This window comes from Vanacampus margaritifer, chromosome 2 (genome assembly GCF_051991255.1).
Source record: "Vanacampus margaritifer isolate UIUO_Vmar chromosome 2, RoL_Vmar_1.0, whole genome shotgun sequence".
NCBI classification, from domain to species: domain Eukaryota; kingdom Metazoa; phylum Chordata; class Actinopteri; order Syngnathiformes; family Syngnathidae; genus Vanacampus; species Vanacampus margaritifer.
Genome location: NC_135433.1, coordinates 53,315,822 through 53,334,910, shown reverse-complemented (window position 1 = coordinate 53,334,910; position 19,089 = coordinate 53,315,822). Strand labels below are relative to the sequence as shown.

Below are 19,089 nucleotides of genomic sequence, written 5' to 3'. Positions count from 1 at the left end.
TTTATTTTTGCTCGAAGATGCCCATTAGAATATCTGAACTTTAAACACTGTACATTATGAAAGGTGTGTGCTGACTCCCATTTAACACGAGCATGCATGTGATTGGTTAATTCTGAATACAGCCAATTTCCTAGTGTTAGTTTAGTTTATTTCCACAATGTTGCATCCAGAAACAAAACAAAAATAAGTAGAGTGTGTGCATACTTCTGTAGCCACATTATATCAATTGTTTATTTCTATTAACCTAACATTTACACAGGGACATGTACAATTTTATATCTATACATCCAGCTAATTGTTTGGAGTAGTTTGGTAGGAAACTATGGCATTTAAGTTTAATAGCAAAGCCATCAAAACACAAAAAAATCAACAGTGACAAAGTTTATTTAACACAATTTTTGCTGCACAATTATATTTATTGAAATACCTACCCCCAGTTACAAAAAATAAGACATTTTTAGAAATTACATAAAGTACTACAAACTATTTATTGCCTTGAAAAACAAGTATTACATACATTTCTATCTATTCTACCTATAGTAGAATATATCCCAAATTCCCCAATTTAAACTTTGCATAAAGTGTTATAAGATATTTCCTGAAACGTTTCTCAACAGTACGAAAACTTCTGAATCAAGTATAAAAATAGCCTTTATTTAAACAAAGATTTACATGAGTATAAATACAAATCCTTCAGTTATGATGTTCCAAGTCATAGGACAATGGAGAGGTAGTCACAAACCTGCAAGCAGAATAAACAGAATGTGATGGGAATGTGGTAGAGTATATTAGATATCTTAAAACCAAGAACAAAGTAGAGGGCGATCCTTTGTTTACGATGGTCTTGACCTAAGACGTTTCTTGGTTATGAATGACACACAATGTCAAACAACTAGTTGTGATCCTTCCAGTGTGAATGTCAACCACGGGAGTACTGTAAAGGTAAAGAATTAGAAAGAGATACCGCATGCTAAAGAAGGTCGTGGTCATGCACCAAAAGTATTTGCCAAGTCACTACCAAAAGAATGAAGAAGAAGAAAAGGAGGCGGAAGAAGAATAAGAGCATTCAACCTTCGGTCACAATGAGCCACAGGTAAACCATTTTAAACTAAATAAACTAAAACTTTTTTTTCCCCTGTAGTTAGAAGCCAAAGTTTCAAAACCAACTGGCACTTGTTTGCTGCGGTCAACACTATTAGGAGTGCCTTTGGAAATACACTGCTTCACTCAGACCGTTTGGAAACTCAGAGAATTGTTCAAATGTGCAATTCCGTTATTAAGGGTGCCCCAAAAAAGGAGTGCTGGAACATGTTCCAGGTGCTCCAACTAGAGATACTCTTGATCAGAGGTGGGCATCGAGGGCCGCAGTCCTGCAGGTTTTGCGTGTTGCCCTTCTTCAACACAGCTGATATATGATCAGCTCATCAGCAAGCTCTGCATAAGCCTGATAACGATCCTGTTGATTGGAATCAGCTTGTGTTGGAAGTGAGAAACCTACAAAACCTGCAGGACTCCGGCCCTCGAGGACCGAGATTGCCCACCTAAGCTCTAGATATTGGTTACCGGCCACGTTGATCACTAATCATCAGTACAGGCCCTGTCATTTAAAAAACAACAACATATTGGTCTTTTTCTAATACTTATGACAATGGATGATTTTCATACCGATATAGATTGGAATTATGACTATACTGTACTAGCGCATTAGTGAGGTTAGCGTTAGACACTTGGGTGTTCACCTGAAGAGAATTCCAATCTAATTTAAGGACCCTTTGAAGCCATATGTTACTATATTGAACAGCAATCAGGTTACTATAACGGAGCGAGTAAGGCTGTAGAAAATGGGGAGGAAACAGGAAAGAACATGACCATCTGTACTGAAGACATTTGGAAGTGAGTGTTGTACCTTGCATCTTATCAGCAAGTTGGGAGAAGAGTTTGCATTCGACGCCAATGAAAAAACAGGGTTGTCGGAGCAGCCTTCCATGTGCTCTGTCACACGAGATTCGAGAAGATTCCGTAGGACATCTGGGGTGATGTTCTTCATCTAAAGCCAGTGTACAACAGAAAACAATTTCAGCAAAAGTATACCACATTTCGCTTACATTTACAGTCTTCCAGACACGCACAAATATTTCTTCATTAATCTGTTTATGTTTATTTAAGATTGCCTCAATTGTTTTAAAGTGGGATAAATAATGCATATCGCTGGCGTCAGGTGGAGTCCTTGCTCCCAAGTCATCACTTTTCAGGAGACCCCAAAAACTATCAACTATTGACATTCCATCATCAATGAGAGCAGACCATTCTCAACACTTTAAATGTGTCCTTAATTAGTAAAAACAAAAAAATAACCTGTGTGGACTGACCAATTATATAGATTTATTAAAAAATATATATGAAATGTACCAAATTGTGGCATAGAATGTTTTGGGTCAATGCTTACAACATAGTAATCATCTTTACAGCCATTTACCCAATACTGAGGTTTTTTTTTGTTTTGAATTATACAAACCTTTGTATTTATGTACATTCCACATGAGCAGGAGATGAAATTGCTGTTGATGGTCAAGTAGCTCCTAGCAAATGCAGGCTTATGGTCAGTCTTCAACAACTCACAAAGTCCTTTACATTCAACAAGCACATTCATGTTGTACTTACATGTGACACATGGGACAAATAACATGAGCCTCTTCCATCCCTTCCAAAACAGATGATATGTATTGCTGCTCAAATTGCTGGTTTCTCTCATACTCTTCAATAATAGACATTTCTGCAGCACAGGGCGGAAACATACAGTACTCAGTATAAATGGAAACAAATAATTCTGAGTTTCCTTTCACAATCAATATTTTCTATGGAATACTCCACTTTCTCTAACAAATACATTGTATGTTTTTTTTAAGAAAAAATATCTTGAGACATTATGCTGTGTGAAGTGTGTTAAGAGTGACTTTTCCTCCCTTATCTGTAGAAAAAACGGTTGGCAATCGAGTCGACAATGGTAAATATTAAAAACCTGTTCAATCTACTAATGCAAATCCCTATGTGCATGGCCAACACCTGGTTCGGCCTAGCTATGGCCAATAGGACATTCCATATTAATATGTGTACACAATAGACACCAGGATACTTCCTGATGACAGAAAAGTATGTGACTACTGCAAAATGGAACTGATGCAATGATAATAATTTGTTTGGTGTTGTGCCGCCAGATAGAGCCCAATAAGTTTACTTCCCTAACCCTTAAAAAAAACACAGCACTTTCAGGGCAACCACTAACCACAAGCTGATACTCATTCCCTGGCACAGATACTGTATTTGCAGTTCACGCGCGATTCAATGCCACTAGGTGGCAAGATGCCGGCCACTGCAAAATATAATCACTTCGTTATCTTATTGAATCAAAATAAAAACATTTTTAAACACCTGCTTTTACTTAGGAAAACAACAATCATCATGTTCGCATATTTTCTGATACAATACAGTAACTGAATCATAATGAATTTACACGTTTTATGCACTGACAATTTGGGAAAAATGTCCAATAACAACATATTACCCTCAGACAGGAGCTCCTGCTGGATTTCCTCTAAAACTGCCAGTTCATCATAGTCTTTCATAACGTTGTTTATCTGTTTAGAAAGACGTCAGGGTTTAATGATGTAGTGCAAGTTTGGGATAATAATCGTTGTTTATAAGTGGGACAAGCATCGAACAAGGAGCGTGTACCTCTCCAATGCCCTCTGGACCCCATAAAGACGGCAATCTCCGGTCTTCTGACTGCAAAGCGGTCCACTCCTCCTCCATGACCTCCTGCACAATGAAGGAGGCGGTGGGTCCGCCGCATTTAGGGCTCTCACCCATCTTGCGATATCGGTCAAGTAACCTCGACCGGCTACCCTTGAGCCTATCTACACATCGCTGTTGAAAATAGAAAGTGAACGTTGATAAACACAATTTGTTTGCAGAGTGACTTTTCGCATGCGAAGTAAAGTAGCGAGTTTATACACTCCACCTTGCGGTATGCTTCTTTCCACGGCGGAGTAGTTCCTTTATAAAGCGAGCGATGTCTCTGCGAAGAATCCATTTCATAGGCACAAATGCAAGACAGCTTCACCATAAATAGCTTACTATTAAAGCAAGACTCCAGCAAAAACAAAACAGAACCGGTTATAATCCTGTAGCGTCACCCGGAAGTGAATGTGAGCTGCCACGCATTGCATTGTGGGACATGAATTTGATTACCAGACGTAGGCAACGCACGCATTCTTTATGATCCCTGAAAAACTAAATTGAGGTGGATAAAAAAAAAAAGTATCTTGCAAGGTCATTTTAATAGTTTGATCAGTTTTTAATGGTCAGAATAGTGATACTGCTATCAGGAAAAATGCGCATTTTTGCAGATTAAATACGTAATATTAGAGAAAAAAAAACATTTAACTACGAAAATAAGCGTACGCCTAGTCACGTTGAGGATCATTTCAAGTTATAACGTCAGGAAGACGTTATATAATGTAATGTAATGTATGTAATGTAATTTAATGTAATGTAATGTTGTTTTATTTTTCGTACGTACATTAGCTGTGAGCCTGTGACATCTTTACATTCACCAGTTCAAATAACAAATATATTTATATCTAGTTATATTGTGACTTTCTCCCCTGTAATTTTAGTCTATAAATGACTTCTAGTTCATTGAGGTATTCAACCTCAGCCTTATGACCAATGACATATGTTCAAGGCAGTGGTTCTCAAACATTATATACCAGTTTCATCAAGAAAAATATAATACTTAGCGCTTCAAAACCCACCACGATGACCAGAATAGCATAATAAGCCTTATATATTTGCTAAATTGTAAGACAGAGGGTTTTATTCATAAAAATATATTTTTAAACTTTCATTTGATAGTTTTTTTTATACTGTACATAAAAAAAACAATTCCATTAAAATGTAGTGCACATAAAAGTTATGACCAAATTTTACTTAAGTAAATGTTTAAAATCAAAAAGTTCTTACAGATTAGCTGTATATTTATTGAATATTTAAAAGTTAAATACATCTGTACTAGCCATTTCTGTTATGTGGTGGATTTATTTTGTAGATTTAAAATTTAAGTGACGCTAATTTGCCAAAGTTGTACATAAGGGATGATGAGACTCAGGTTGCTATTGGGGAAAGGCTTTTTAAAAAAAAAAAATTTAGATCATTATCGTGGCATGGAACATGTTCATGGTGTTAGGTTATTTTTCCTGTATCGGAAAATATAAAATATAATTAAATGGGATGTTTGGCCCTGTTTCACTTTTTTTGAAAGCAGTGAGCAAAATTGCAATGAATTGTAAGTAAATACAGCTTCATCAACAAAATTGAAACCATTTCCATCATACAACAGCTACTTGGACAAATATTATTTCATGTACCACTTGAGATAGCCTGCATACCACTTTAGTGGTCCTCATACCACATTTGAGAACCACTGGTCTGCAGTTTGAACATGGTTCATAAACATCAAGAAGGATTCTTTTCTGCAATTAAAAGCAATAGAATGCACCAATATCATTGATATTTGAAACATGAATCAATCAATCCAACACAGTTTTCTGAGCAGTGTGTATTAGTAGATTATAACTCATTTGGATTAACAGTCGACTGTAGATTTGGGCATTTTCCACTCATTAGTATTTGATCAAGCATCAGTCTCAAATGTTCCCTCAAGACATGGGAAAAAAATTGTAATTTGTTGGGCATTCTCCTTCCTTTGAGCAGCATCTACCACAATCCAATCAAGTGGTATTCATTTCATCGTGCCAGAGTTCAATATTTTTTGTACAGAAATGCTTCTACCCAACTGGGATTAAGTCTGAATTGCTGGGCCTCAGTTTTGTTTTGTAGAAGTGTTACAATATATATATATATATATACTGTATATATATATATATATATGTATATATATATATATATATATATATATATATATATATATATATATATATATATATATATATATATATATATATACAGGGTGTCCATAAAGTGTCTTTACCATTTAAAAAAAATATTTAAAATGCAATTGATTAGATATTTTATTCAGATTTGTTCTATTGTATTCAGTGTTTAAAAAAACACAGTGTTTATCATTACTGACCTTAAGCAAAGGATTACTGATGCCATTGCCTTATGCTACAGCGAACATGGCAAAAAAATGAGTACCGTCTTGATGTGCTCCATGCAACTAATGGTGCCCATGTAGAAGTGTATTAAAAGAGGTAAAAAAAAAAAAACTTTAATAAATGCTGAATACAATAGAACAAATCTAAATAAAATATCTAATCAATTGCATTTTTTTTAAATGGTTAAGAGACTTTATGGACACCCTGTATATATATATAGGCTACATATGTGTCTGTATATGTGTGTTACCAAAAAAAAGCTAGAAAGTCAGCTATTGAGTACAATATTGAGTTGAGTACAATAGGGATGGCATATTTTTGCCTAAACGGTTATCTATAACGATGAAAACTATGCAAACATTGCTCCAGGGGAACATGATTTCAAGTCCTCACTCATCAAAGCACATCTGATGATAGAAAGAGACAAGCAGCTAAAGTAAACATTTTGATGCTAATTTTTAATTCACGTACGGCTCAAGTAGGTTTGCACTGATGCATTTTATCAAGCCGATCTGGTGCTTTTCAGCGATTACACTGAACTTCAAAGGAAATACACTATAAATGTCCTCAGGGACAGCTCCAGGATTTTTTCTCGCATGGGCCTAAAGGTGGACTTGACCGATACCCTACATAATGAAGCTGAGAAAATAATTCATAAATATATTTTTGGAATATCAAGCTACATAGATTTCTGATGGGGTTATAGCCCCCTAGCCCTTATTTGTCACCATCCCTGAATGTCCTCATCCCACAACTCCACAGCATGCAATATAATTGACCCACTGCAGGCGAGTCCTTAACAATATGCTGGAGTTCAGTCAGTACTTCTGCAGTACTCTGTCTGTACTTCTACTTTATTGCAGAGTATACATTTTGCCACCTATTCCTTTTACCAGAACCCTTCTTCTCATTTACCACATCACCCAGCCAGCTGAGTTTGCACTTCTCTTCTATGCTCTTACTGAGGGAGAAGCGCGTATGCTTTCATTTGCATCTTTTCCACTATCTCTGCAAAAATCAATTTCCAGTGCCAAACATGACAAAGTGCCTGCAGAGCCTGAATAAAATGTACGAGCACCTGAATGACTATTACATCAACTGCCTCTAAGGATGGCATGCTCTGCCACCACAGTGTGCTCCTGATGCTCAGCAATGGCAACATCTGATGATCGGAACTTAAAATCACAAATTGACAAATTATTTAGTTTGCAAAACATTTTTACGGTCTCGTCTAAACAATAAGATGTGACAATTCTGCAAGGAAGTGCTTGACTCCCCCAAAGAGCATTGCCGCAGCTTCAATTATATTTTGTCTGTTAATTTTATATTAAGTGTTTTGGAAATTTCCTCCAATTCTGTGCTGGTCCATACAATAATCCCGGTTGCGACACATCTGCTCGGTTAGGGTCAGCACCTCGGACAGTGAATGGGTTGTGATAGGTCGGAGTCAGTAAACTGCTCATGGCTTCATCAACCAGGCTGCAACACAGACCGCGAGTCAGCAGCAGCAGCAGCAGCAGCATCCTCCTCTCTGCAGCCAATCAGAAGGCGGCATTTGCCTCCTCCACCCAACCCGAATAACTGTAGACTCCCGCATCCAAGCATTACTCTCTCTCTCTCTCTCTCTCTCTCTCTCTCTCTCTCTCTCTCTCTCTCTCAGGTTTGCATTGCCAAGGGTCGACACGGATGTCTATTTTTGGACTTTGTAGAGGCCATTTTCTCCATCTTTCTTTGTGATTTGCGCTTTCTTTTTTTTTCAGTAAAAATTTTCATTTTGGTCTTGCGCTCCCGATGCGATGTGAACATCTGGGGCATTAATAACCGTGACCGCGTAGATTTTCGGGTCTCAATGGACGACATTTTCCAACCCTCACATCTCACTCTTCTGTTCCGATCATTTGTATTCCCTTGAGCACAACGGGATTTCCCCCCGTTTTAGAGATGAAATAAGGGGAAAACGGTAGTCCACGGAAACGAGAAAAAAATTGGGCCTGTAACGTGGGGGCTTTTCAAGGATTGGATCACGGCGAGTTGCGTTGAAACCGAACAGAAGGTCTGGAATTTCTGCAAGGTGGTCGTAAGGCTCCATGGATCGTGCCAGGAAGATCAATTAGTTATCAGGTAGGAAACAGTTCTTGTCCATCATTATTGGGGGGAAACAAAAAAATAATAATGCACCCAATAACCATGCAGACTGTTTTAGTATAATGCATGTGTAGGCTGCATTTCTTCTCGTAAAAATGCGCATGAAGGCAATTCAGCAAGCGTTTATTGCGGAGCTATTCTTATTCATTATGTATGTATGACACAACGCGATGCTTGCACGCCTTGTGCTAAAAGAGGAGGCAGGGGTGTCTTGTTTTCAAGGCTTCCATTTTGAAGCTAAGATGGATGCTTGCGCACATTTTCTTCCTCATACCTCCGTGGCCTAGCTCGGTTGTTATATAATAGGCTACCGGTGAACACTGCAGGATGCATGTCCTAAGGCGGACTGAGCCACAATATAGATAGTATATAGCCAATACTGAATCAAGTGGGTTAATATAGAATGGAAATGTGTTTTCATGGATTGCACTTCCATATAAGATATGTGGCTTGGCTTCATCATAAAAATCCATGCATCCATTTTATCCTGGGCAAAAGGCAAATGACACCTGCACTGACTTCACCATCCAATCACCGAGAGACAGGCAACAATTTCCTCTCACATTTCCATGTCACTGACTGGAATGGAAGCTTGAAACCACACAGTGATGATTATTATTATGATTATGATGATGATTATTATTATTATTATTATTATTATTATTATTATTATCAAGAAGACTCCCATGTGGCAGCTGCAACACACACACTTCCTGTGAAGGAATGCCAGTTAGAACCATATAAATAAGTCCTATTTGCATAAAACAAGTAATCAAATAGCCATCACTGATAGCATAGTAGTTTACTTTTACATTTTGGCAAATTCCAACCACTATAAGAACTGTTGGTATTGTGGCCCGATTTTATTTAATTATTTATTTTTACCACTCCCCACATGAAAATGGCATTCACACAAATAGACTTCAGTATTACCAAATGCACATGATAACCAAAATAATATTATTTGTAAATTGGTGATTTTAGATGTTAAATGTTCTTGTAGTGCAATACAGTGTCCTAGTGATTTGCACATCTGCTTCACATTCAAGAGGTCCTCGTTTTGAATTCTGAGGCTAGTTTTCCCTTTTTGGATCAAAGTCTTGACCCAACATGCTGGGCCAAATTCTTAACCCAACGCGCTGGGCATAAATAAGCCAGTATTGGATTGGTCGCTTTTCGACGCAGTGCTGGGTTAGATATTTCACCCAATTTAGGAACCTATTCAACCCAGAAGTTTTAAGAGGGTATAGGTATGAATGTGAGTGTGAATGGTTGACTGTCTCAGATTCTGCCCCATGACTGATGGACTGGTGTAGTCCACCTTTGGCTTGAAATCAGATAAACTCCTTGCTACCCATGACACTGAACAGAGTAAGTCATATAAATAAAAAGGATGGATGGATGGATGCATGGATGGATTGGTCAAATAGCCGCTTATCATTCGAGATTATTGGAATTATGTTGTGAAAATGCGTTAGGTAAAGCTAACTGAAACCATCGGATAGGGCCACATCTCACCATTGAGTCTGTAATATGTGTATAAAACTAGTTTTGCTTACCTAAATATATGAAGTACAATTTAATGCAGAGTTTCCCTTAAGCAAGGTTGCCAAACCCACCTAGCACAAGATGTACAGTACATTTTGCATTCCCCATCAATCCGAAAGTTCTCCTTGCATGCCCATGTATGTGTGATTGATCTGGCAGGCATGTAATATCGGTAGTTCACAAAACACAAGCATTTGCATCACTAGGATCTTGGTAACAAAAGCGTGTAATATGACAACATTTTACAGTTTCCCTTGTGTCATTTCCAGCTAATATCTATAGAGATAATTCATATAAATGTTCATCCCAAATTTGACCAAGGTGCGGTTAACTGAATCTAAGACAAGACATACAATAATAAGGTATATTATTTTCACTGAAGTCAAATGCTGACATCTCTTTGGAGATCATGAGGCTAAACGTAGACATTTTAGATGTTAATGATTGTTAAACAGTGAGTTCAGTTGAAGTGTGCAGTATAAGCCTGATATTAACATTAATATGTTGTACAGGATTACCCTGTGTATATTAGCAATATACACAAATATAAGACTATGTATATCTAAATGTTACAATGCAGGAATTACGCCATTCTCTTTGGTATCAGTAATTTAAATAAAGAACAGGTAGGGTATTCTTTTTACTCGGTTATGCTGGTTGGGCTGGAGGCTGCTCAGTTGTCATGGTAACTATGAGACGGTGAATCCCAGTGGAAACAGCTCTCCACTGTAGGGAGCCAATCTGAGCTAAATATTGAAATTTCACTGCTCAGAGGGAAAATGGTGGAATGCTCTTTTTTGCGTGTTTCAACATGTATCGTTTGGCTTATAATAAGGCTTCTTTCTGTTGACAGATTCACCGAGGTGAGACGCTTTGGTTCTTTTCCCAACAAGGAGGTTTCTCCTCACTGCTACACACCATCAGTGCTCTGTCACTCTGCTGACCAGGCATCATGGGTACAGTGCTGTCCCTCTCCCCCAGCTACCGCAAGGCAGCCCTGTTTGAGGACGGCCCAGCTACAGTGGGTCACTACACAGCAGTCCAGAACAGCAAGAATGCAAAAGATGCTGCAGCAGCTGCTGCCAAATCCCTCAAACGCCCCTCCATTATCAGTGTGCTGCCATGGAAACGTATTGTGGCCGTATCAGCGAAGAGGAAGGGCTCCAAGAAGCTGCAGTCCGACGGCAGCGAGGGCGGGAAAGGATGCTCGCCGGACGCGGATGACGTCATCACCTCTAATTCGGTTTCTAACAGCTTGAAGCTGAAAAAGTCTCAGTCCTGTGCAAATCTTGCCTCTTACTCTTCCAGCCAGGATCCCTCGGCCACCACCTTGACTACCTCCTCCCACCTCCCCACCTCCAAGACCCTGATTAACGTAGCTACTGTCGCTGCCAAAAAGAATTCCCTAACTGGCTCCGGGATCCAGCCTTCGACTGCAGTTGGTACACCAAAGCGTGTCATTGTTCAGGTAACAACTATTTTTTACGGTTCATTCTCGAAATAAGGGATGGAAAAGCTGCTGCCTCAAAACAACAATCGTTGCAGCGGCCACAGACGCACTCAAACTAAACAAACTGCCTATTGGGTATATTACATATTACCACTTAAATAAACTGGTATGTACTAGGTGTTTCAAAATTAGTGCGTTCATTTTGAGTTAATTTAATGTTCTCTTCAACGCCACAAATATTTTCAACGTGCGATTAATGACTGCCCCTGTACTGGGGGAATTCCAGTCATAACACAGCAGACACGTCCACATCAAATTTAGAAGTACTGTAATACATTTTATAATAATGGATCTATTTGTGGAGACTGGGGGCAAGTTTATTTTACATTTTTTAAAATGTGCAGAATTTCACAAGTCACTTCATGTTAAATAGTGTTGTTCCGATATCGATACTGGTATCAGCAGAGACCCCGATACTGCATCAAAACATTGGTATCGGTATCGGTGAGTACTAACAAGTAACATGCCGATACCATTAATTCTGACGTTAATATAGGACTTTCGATGCAGCATCTTGTGTCTTGCTCATGCACGACATTCACTGATGTGTGATGTTCACTGAATGCCGAGCTAAAATATCCTATTAGCCCTTGAATGCCCTGAACCAATGGCAGGACAGCTTTACTTTACTTTAACTTAGGTATCGGTTTGGTATCGGCATTGGCCGATACTGCAAAGCTGGGAATCGGAATCGGTATCAGGGGCCCAAAAACGGTATTGAAACATTAGATAGCTCTTAATATGAAAAGAAAAATGCACTAAGTGGTCACCGTCTTACAAATGTAATTATGCCATCTAGTGGCAGAAAAATGACCTCAACACAAATCAATGTCACACTAATTTTTTTTAACAGTACAGCACATCTTTTTAATTTCAACTCAATTTTATGAATTATTATGAAATTATTATTATTATCAATGACTTAAAGATGCAGCCATATTTCTATAAGTTTAATTCCCCCCCCCCCCCACACTTTTATGTTAACAGGAGTGGGAAAACCTTTTATTGTACATTTAGAACAGGTGTAAAATTTGCAATTAATCGTGAGTTAACTATTGAAGTCATGTGATTAATTATGATTAAAAATTTTAATCATCTGACAGTTTAGTAGTTTATATGAGTAATATAATATTAATATTTATAGACAGACTTCAGTGATTCACAACCACTGTGTAATGGCACATCAGCGTGTCGTGAGAGATCATAAGATTGTGAAGAGAAAAATTATCCAACTTCACTTAATTAGGGAGGAATGTATTTATTTACTAAAAAAATATATAATTTTATCTATCCAAGCCGGCAATGTATAGTGACAGTGAAAGCAATTAAACACTCTTCCACTAGATGGAAGAAGGTACAATGAGCTAATGGAACTGCCTTCATGAATACAACAGAACTAGGGGTGTTCCGATCAGGGTTTTATGCTGCTGATCATCCATGAGTGGAAGCGTGTGACCGATTCCAATACCCATCATATAAATTAGCTGCATAAAATTTTAGAGCTTCTCACTATTATTTCTTTCAATTTATAAATGAAACATATTTAAAAAAAAATACACGCACACATTCCATCCAAATTTCCATCCCTTTATTTTACAAAAACAGGCGAAAAAGTGCACAAACATATATTATGATTCAGTTGCTGGTTTGATCTGTAAGGTGCAGTGAGAAAGAAAGGGCTGTACACAGGCCGGATCTCTAGTTGGCTGCAGGCTGCAAAGTACGAGCTGCCTATGATCGTTTTTTTTGTTTTTGTGTATTATTTTTTTTTTTTGTGATTGGCATTGATCGACATGTGTTGAGGATAACTTACTTTTCTAAATACACATTTGTTTGGTGGTGTGCGGTGACATTTTTCTAATGTTAATTGTGTTTTGGCAAGACTGATATAATTATCGCTATGTCGGCTATGCACGTAGTAAATAAAACAGATTGGAACAAAGAAAAAAATCTCTCAACGTAAATAATGTCAATAAAAATTTTGTGAGCGTGTTACATTTTTTCAGGTGAACGTAATGTAGTTTGTCTATCACTTATCCATTTCTTAAATTGTTGTATTCCCTTTCCTCCTGTCTTTATAAACCCTCAGGCCTCCACCAGTGAGCTGATGCGCAGCCTGGGCGAGTTCCTGTGCCGCCGTTGTTACCGTCTCAAGCGTCTCTCGCCGACCGATCCCGTGCTGTGGCTGCGCAGCGTGGACCGCTCCCTCCTCCTTCAGGGTTGGCAGGATCAGGGCTTCATCACTCCGGCCAACGTGGTCTTCCTCTACATGTTGTGCCGCGACGTGGTCTCCGCCGAGGTGGCCTCTGAGCGCGAGCTGCAGGCCTCGCTGCTCACATGTCTCTATCTGTCCTACTCCTACATGGGCAACGAGATCTCCTACCCGTTGAAGCCATTCTTGGTGGAGGCCGAAAAGGAGGCCTTTTGGGACCGCTGCCTGGAGATCATCAACCGCATGAGCGGCAAGATGCTCCAGATCAACACCGACCCGCACTTCTTCACCCAGGTGTTTGCTGACCTGAAGAATGAGAGCAAGAAGGAAGAGGAGAAGACCAAACTCTTTATAGGCCTTGACCGATAAAAGGACGTGGAAAGGAGAAGGATGTGGGAACTGAGGGGTTTGATATGGTGAGGACAGGTGGACTACTGTAATGCAGTGTAAAACTACTTTGAAACAATGGTATTGTCTGGCGTCTCTAATGTTTTATGGTACCGTACACCAGATGATTAAGAAGGAGGAGGCCTCGAAAAACAAATCCTGCCTTGCGAGTTCAACCTATTTTGACTTCTATTATTATTGTAATACCTACTTAGTGGATTTCATTGTCTCTGATGACCTTGTACTAAAATTGTACACTTTTTAACGTCTATTTTTGGCGCAAATGATTGCTAAATTGGATATTAACAAAGATGTCACAGGTTCAGGTCACGCACAAGCTTGTTTCCCATATGTTGTTGGCGGTCCTGTTGAAGAGTCACTGATAGTGTTTTTCTCTTAAAGTGGAAGTCAACCTTAAACATTTCTTGACAATAATATGTTACATGTGACCTCACTAGTCTAAACATGACATTCTGATTAATATTACATTTATGGAATATGACTTACGAAGCAAAATCCAGTCGTTTTTATCCATCTCAGGGGGCGGCCATTTTACCACTTACTGTCGACTGAAGATGACATCAATGTTGCTCAGGGCTCAGGCAACGACGATCAGAGCTCACCTGTTTTCTGAAGCTGCGCTGTGATTGGTTGTTACTTGAGGCCTGAGCAACATTGATGTCATCTTCAGTCGACAGCAAGTGGCAAAATGGCCGCCCGCTGAGATGGATTCAAAAAATGACTGGATTTTGCTGCTTAACTCATATTCCACTAACACAACATTAACCAGAACACCATATTTAGACTAGTGGGGCTGTATACAGTAGAACATATTATTGTCAAAAAAATTGGGGGTTGACTTCCCATTTAAAGTAAAAAAAAAAGAAAGTTAGAAACGCCAGACAACATTCATTTATATAAGTAAAGGTGAATATTCTAAAGCTAAAGACATTGATACCACATTGCATGAGCTCACGTCATATGTCATTGCACATGATCACCGCTTACTGCCAACTCCACTGAACCTTATTCCTTTTCTCATGCATAAACTTATTGCATTCAACACTGGCTGTGAGGCCCACTGTTGAAACTTTGAAAGCATCTGATCAAAATACAGTACATATCCATGTTAAATATAATACTTGTGGCATCATTCATAAGATATAGTTCTTAAAACCGAATTTATTAGCAAAAAGCTGCTTGGAATTTATACAGCAAGAGCATACATTGTTAGTCAGAAAAACAGCCCAGCAGCAAATGTTTACTACAAAAAAAAACATAACAGAATGCAATAGAACCCTCCAATGCATATCTGGAATGGGTTTATATGATAACTCCCCATTCTCCTGCACAGGAATTAAATGGTTTGAAATTTTATAGAAAAGTGTGAAAGTTAAGAAGAAAGTGTTATAAACCACTGGCCTGTTTGAGCGTCAGCTAACACTTGAAGTGTAAATCTTTTTTCTATATGCTGCCACCATTTTATTGGGACTGAAAGCAAAACTGCCCCCTAATTTATTGCGTATCCATTTTTAGCCTATACATAGCATAAAGGAGTGGATGGATGGATGCAGATTTAACTCAAGCATTCTATATTTTCTAGGACAGTGTGAGTAGAGCAGGTTGCTGTGTTGCTGAAGCGCTGTTTGAAGTTTTCACTTTCACTACAGCAGTGAGTGCGGTCATTTTTGTGCACGAGCAATTAAACTTTGGGGCAAGTAAAAAGAGCCAGAGTCATACCATACTCACACTCACGTAGTGTATCTCAAGAACAAGGTAGCCAAACTGTGAAGCCACCATTGTTTCATCCTGCATCCCTGTTATACAGCACCAACTGCACATATTCATTCTTTGAACTTGACTCATTCAGCAAATTGCATACGTGCTCTTTTAGCTTCATGGGCATGCTGCTTTTTGGCTGGGCATTTGCAGAGCACAAGGTCCAAATAATAGACTCCTGGTTATGACATCCAGTGACTGTTAGACATGCTAATGAACAAAATGTGTGAAAAAAGCTGGCGGTATCCCCGTCAATGCTAAAGAGCTGCACTTACATTAATTCTAATTGGCCCCTGCTGTGCTGGTTGTGACAGACAGAATCATGTTACATGTGTGAAGCTGATAATCACTCCCAGTAAAAAAAGATGGCAAACAGAGCAACTCGTGTATGGTAATATAATTCTCAAGATACACTCATCAATATTGAATCATAAAGAAATATCATCCAGCTCAAAGACCCCGGAAAGTAATTTCAGTGAGAGCCATTTTTAATTCCATTTATTTCATTTTGCTGCTGTGAAAGTTGAGACCCAATGAAAAGCTTGACAGATGATTAGTATGCATCAAAATTGAACCCAAATTGAAGCCTTCAGCTTTGATTATTAAGATGTTTAAAAAAAAACAGACACCATGGGATGCCATGCCATTTGCAAAAAGGCTTTCTCCATATTGTAAGTGATGATGTTTTTGCTTTGTTTTGTATTCTGCTGATAACAGTTTGAAAATGCTGTAAAGACAATGTAGTCCACAATCCGAATCTGACCTCATATGCCATATAATGCATCTGAAGAATGACTCCATAATGAACACACTTGTTTACGTGACCTTCCTCTGTTTCTGATGGGCTGAATGGAAAACAAGTAGCATTTCTTGAAATGACAGCAGTTTGCGTTAATTATGCGTAATGATTCAAAGTACAATAGGTTTGACTACTAAACATGTCAAAGAGAAAACAATGTGAAACATATATCAGTATTTTTGTATGAAATATAATTATCCATTATTATTCAAAGTTTGAAATACAGTAGTAAATAATGATAAAGTAAGAACTTCATCCTGTGAACATTTTACACACATCAATTTGAAATGACCTAATTTCTCTTGATGTTTAACATGTTCTGGAGCTGTCCGCAGTATTCTCAAATACAAGGGTTGAGTTGTGTGAAAATAGTGATGTCACACTAATGAAACAGAAAATAAGCAAAACCGCGTTTCAACTATGATATTAAAAAATTAAACTATATGCTCCAATGGTGTAAATTGGAATTATTTCTACATGTAAAAAGGCAGAATGTTTGATTTACTGTCAATGGTGCAGCCACCAAACCCACTTACTGTAAGAGCAAGATAACACCGTCAATATTAGCCTAAAATCTGTTAGAATCCACAAATGGCTTCACACAACCTGTCATTGCTGGAGCACATGGTATGGTTATGTTTTTTATTAGAACAAATAAACACAATCTTTAATTCTTCATTATATATATATATATATATATATATATATTTGTGCCATGCAGATATAGGAATGGAGTGGATGATGATGTGCAAAAGATGCTGTGGAAATTCATCACTATTTTTTCTTCAAACTGATTCCACCTGCTTTGGTCCAACCAGCAATGAAATGATAAAAGACTCAAAGAAAGACAACCTTTAAAGGACAATTAACTTCTGAGAGAACTGAACTTGGGACAGAAGACTTGGTTGACACCCCGCCCACTCTCAATCATTTCTCATCAAATATGTGCCATATTTTATCTTGCAACACATACAAGACAAAAACTATTGTGTAATGGTGAGGATAGACTTACTATGTTTTATTTCTTCCATTTGTGAATCATATTGTGTAAGAAGAATCTTTGTTTAAGTTTATTGCTACTAGTGTTACTAGAATATTGATGCTGCAGTCTGTTACTATGTGGATGTATGAATATGTATGCAAGAAAGAACAAAGTGATCAGCTGTTACAGGTACTTTGTATATAAAAAAAAACATTTACAAGCAATTTGGTTTGCACTCATTTCATATTTCTTGATACATGATCTACTTAGTATTGTTATACTGTTAAGTACACAAAAACAGTTATCCATCCATTCAGCTGAGCCTATCCCAGGTTGACTTACAAACCACAATTCTAATTATGTAACTACAAAACCCAAATATTTAATGTCCAAACTGATGACGGTTAGGCCTATCGATTTTTGTGTGTGCAAATATTCTCTTACTTTGAATTGGAAGCCCTCAACACATCCCGAAAAATCTTGGACTGGGGCAACAAAAGAGTGGTAAAGTTGATGAATATTCAACAGGTTAATTGAAAGCACGCGAGTGTCATAATTGAAAGAGCTTTCCTGAAAGGATCAGTTGTTCACAATCAAGGATGAGGCAAGTGAGGTTCACCACTTTGTGAACAACTGCATGAGCAAATGGTCTGACACTTAAGGAAAGTTTCTTAAAGTGAAGTTGCAAGGGATTTAGAGAGTTCAGCATCTGGTACATGATATCATCAAAAGATTCAGAAAATCTGGAGAAGTAAGGCGGCACCGCACTAAAAACGGGCATTATTGTGTTAAAGAGAGCTCGGGAACATTCCAGACAACCATTGTCTGTAAAACAGTTTTGTTGTTACATCTACAAATGCTGAAGTTAAAACCCTACCTACCATGCAACTTGAGAGCCATATGTTAACAACACGAAGGCCAGAAATGATGTCAGCTTCTTCAGGCTCAAGCTCATCTGAGATGGCTTAACCCAAAGTGGAAAAGTGGTCTGTGGTCTGACGAGTCCACATTTCAAACTGTTTCTGGAAATTATAGATGTAGTGCTAAAAAGGAACAAGACCATCGACCAGCCACCCCCCCCCCCCAAATATATATATTTTTTAATTGACAATAATATGTTCTATGCTGCCCTACTAGTCTAAATATGGTATTATTCTGGTTAATATTGCATTAGTGGAATCTGAGTTAAGCAGCAAAATACAGTCGTTTTTGTCCATATCAGGGCGGCCATTTTGCCACTTGCCGTCGACTAAAGATGACATCAATGTTGCCCAGGCCTGAGCCCTAAGCAACTGTGATGTCATCTTCAGTTGACAGTAAGTTGCAAAATGGCAGCCCTCTGAAATGGATAAAAACTGCTGGATTTTGCTGCATAACCCCACATTCCACAAATGTAATATTAATCAGAATGTCATGTTTAGACTAGTGAGGTCACATATAACATTTTATTTTCAATAAATGGTTAAGATTGACTTCCACTTTAAAGTGCGGTGTGGAATATAATAAACAACAGCGTTACAAATATGTAGGGATCTGAAGCTACAACAATCA

The 19,089-nt window shown here is 38.2% G+C and overlaps 2 protein-coding genes across 3 annotated transcripts; one reads left to right on the top strand and one right to left on the bottom strand.

Moving 5' to 3' along the window:
* Positions 1-633: 633 nt before the first annotated feature.
* rpain (RPA interacting protein) lies at positions 634-4,234 on the bottom strand. The gene is made up of 7 exons (XM_077558373.1): positions 4,019-4,234; positions 3,733-3,924; positions 3,563-3,635; positions 2,662-2,773; positions 2,516-2,579; positions 1,907-2,047; positions 634-742 (listed from the first exon to the last, which is right to left on the bottom strand). The coding sequence occupies exons 1-7, from the start codon at positions 4,121-4,123 to the stop codon at positions 713-715; spliced, it is 717 nt and encodes a 238-aa protein (XP_077414499.1). The 5' UTR covers positions 4,124-4,234; the 3' UTR covers positions 634-712.
* Positions 4,235-7,843: 3,609 nt separating this feature from the next.
* On the top strand, positions 7,844-17,742 carry LOC144044745 (cyclin-dependent kinase 5 activator 1-like). Of its 2 annotated transcripts, XM_077559340.1 has the most exons (4): positions 7,844-8,297; positions 10,723-11,337; positions 13,469-14,007; positions 17,278-17,742. In XM_077559340.1, exons 2-3 carry the CDS (start codon positions 10,822-10,824, stop codon positions 13,958-13,960), a joined length of 1,008 nt encoding a protein of 335 aa, XP_077415466.1. In that variant the 5' UTR covers positions 7,844-8,297; positions 10,723-10,821; the 3' UTR covers positions 13,961-14,007; positions 17,278-17,742. The 2 variants fall into 2 exon arrangements, with proteins under 2 accessions (XP_077415466.1, XP_077415465.1); XM_077559339.1 differs by lacking the exon at positions 17,278-17,742 and having other exon boundaries at positions 13,469-14,558.
* Positions 17,743-19,089: the final 1,347 nt, after the last annotated feature.

What these genes read in the sequence shown, in the direction of transcription:
- rpain (XM_077558373.1), bottom strand. Translation starts at nt 4,123, where the DNA reads ATGGTGAAGCTGTCTTGCATTTGTGCCTATGAAATGGATTCTTCGCAG. An exon ending in GTCCAGAGGGCATTGGAGAG is followed by an intron (nt 3,636 to 3,732) that starts GTACACGCTCCT and finishes CTTTCTAAACAG; the next exon opens with ATAAACAACGTTATGAAAGA. An exon ending in GCAGGAGCTCCTGTCTGAGG is followed by an intron (nt 2,774 to 3,562) that starts GTAATATGTTGT and finishes CCTGTGCTGCAG; the next exon opens with AAATGTCTATTATTGAAGAG.
- LOC144044745 (XM_077559340.1), top strand. Translation starts at nt 10,822, where the DNA reads ATGGGTACAGTGCTGTCCCTCTCCCCCAGCTACCGCAAGGCAGCCCTG. An exon ending in CAAAGCGTGTCATTGTTCAG is followed by an intron (nt 11,338 to 13,468) that starts GTAACAACTATT and finishes ATAAACCCTCAG; the next exon opens with GCCTCCACCAGTGAGCTGAT.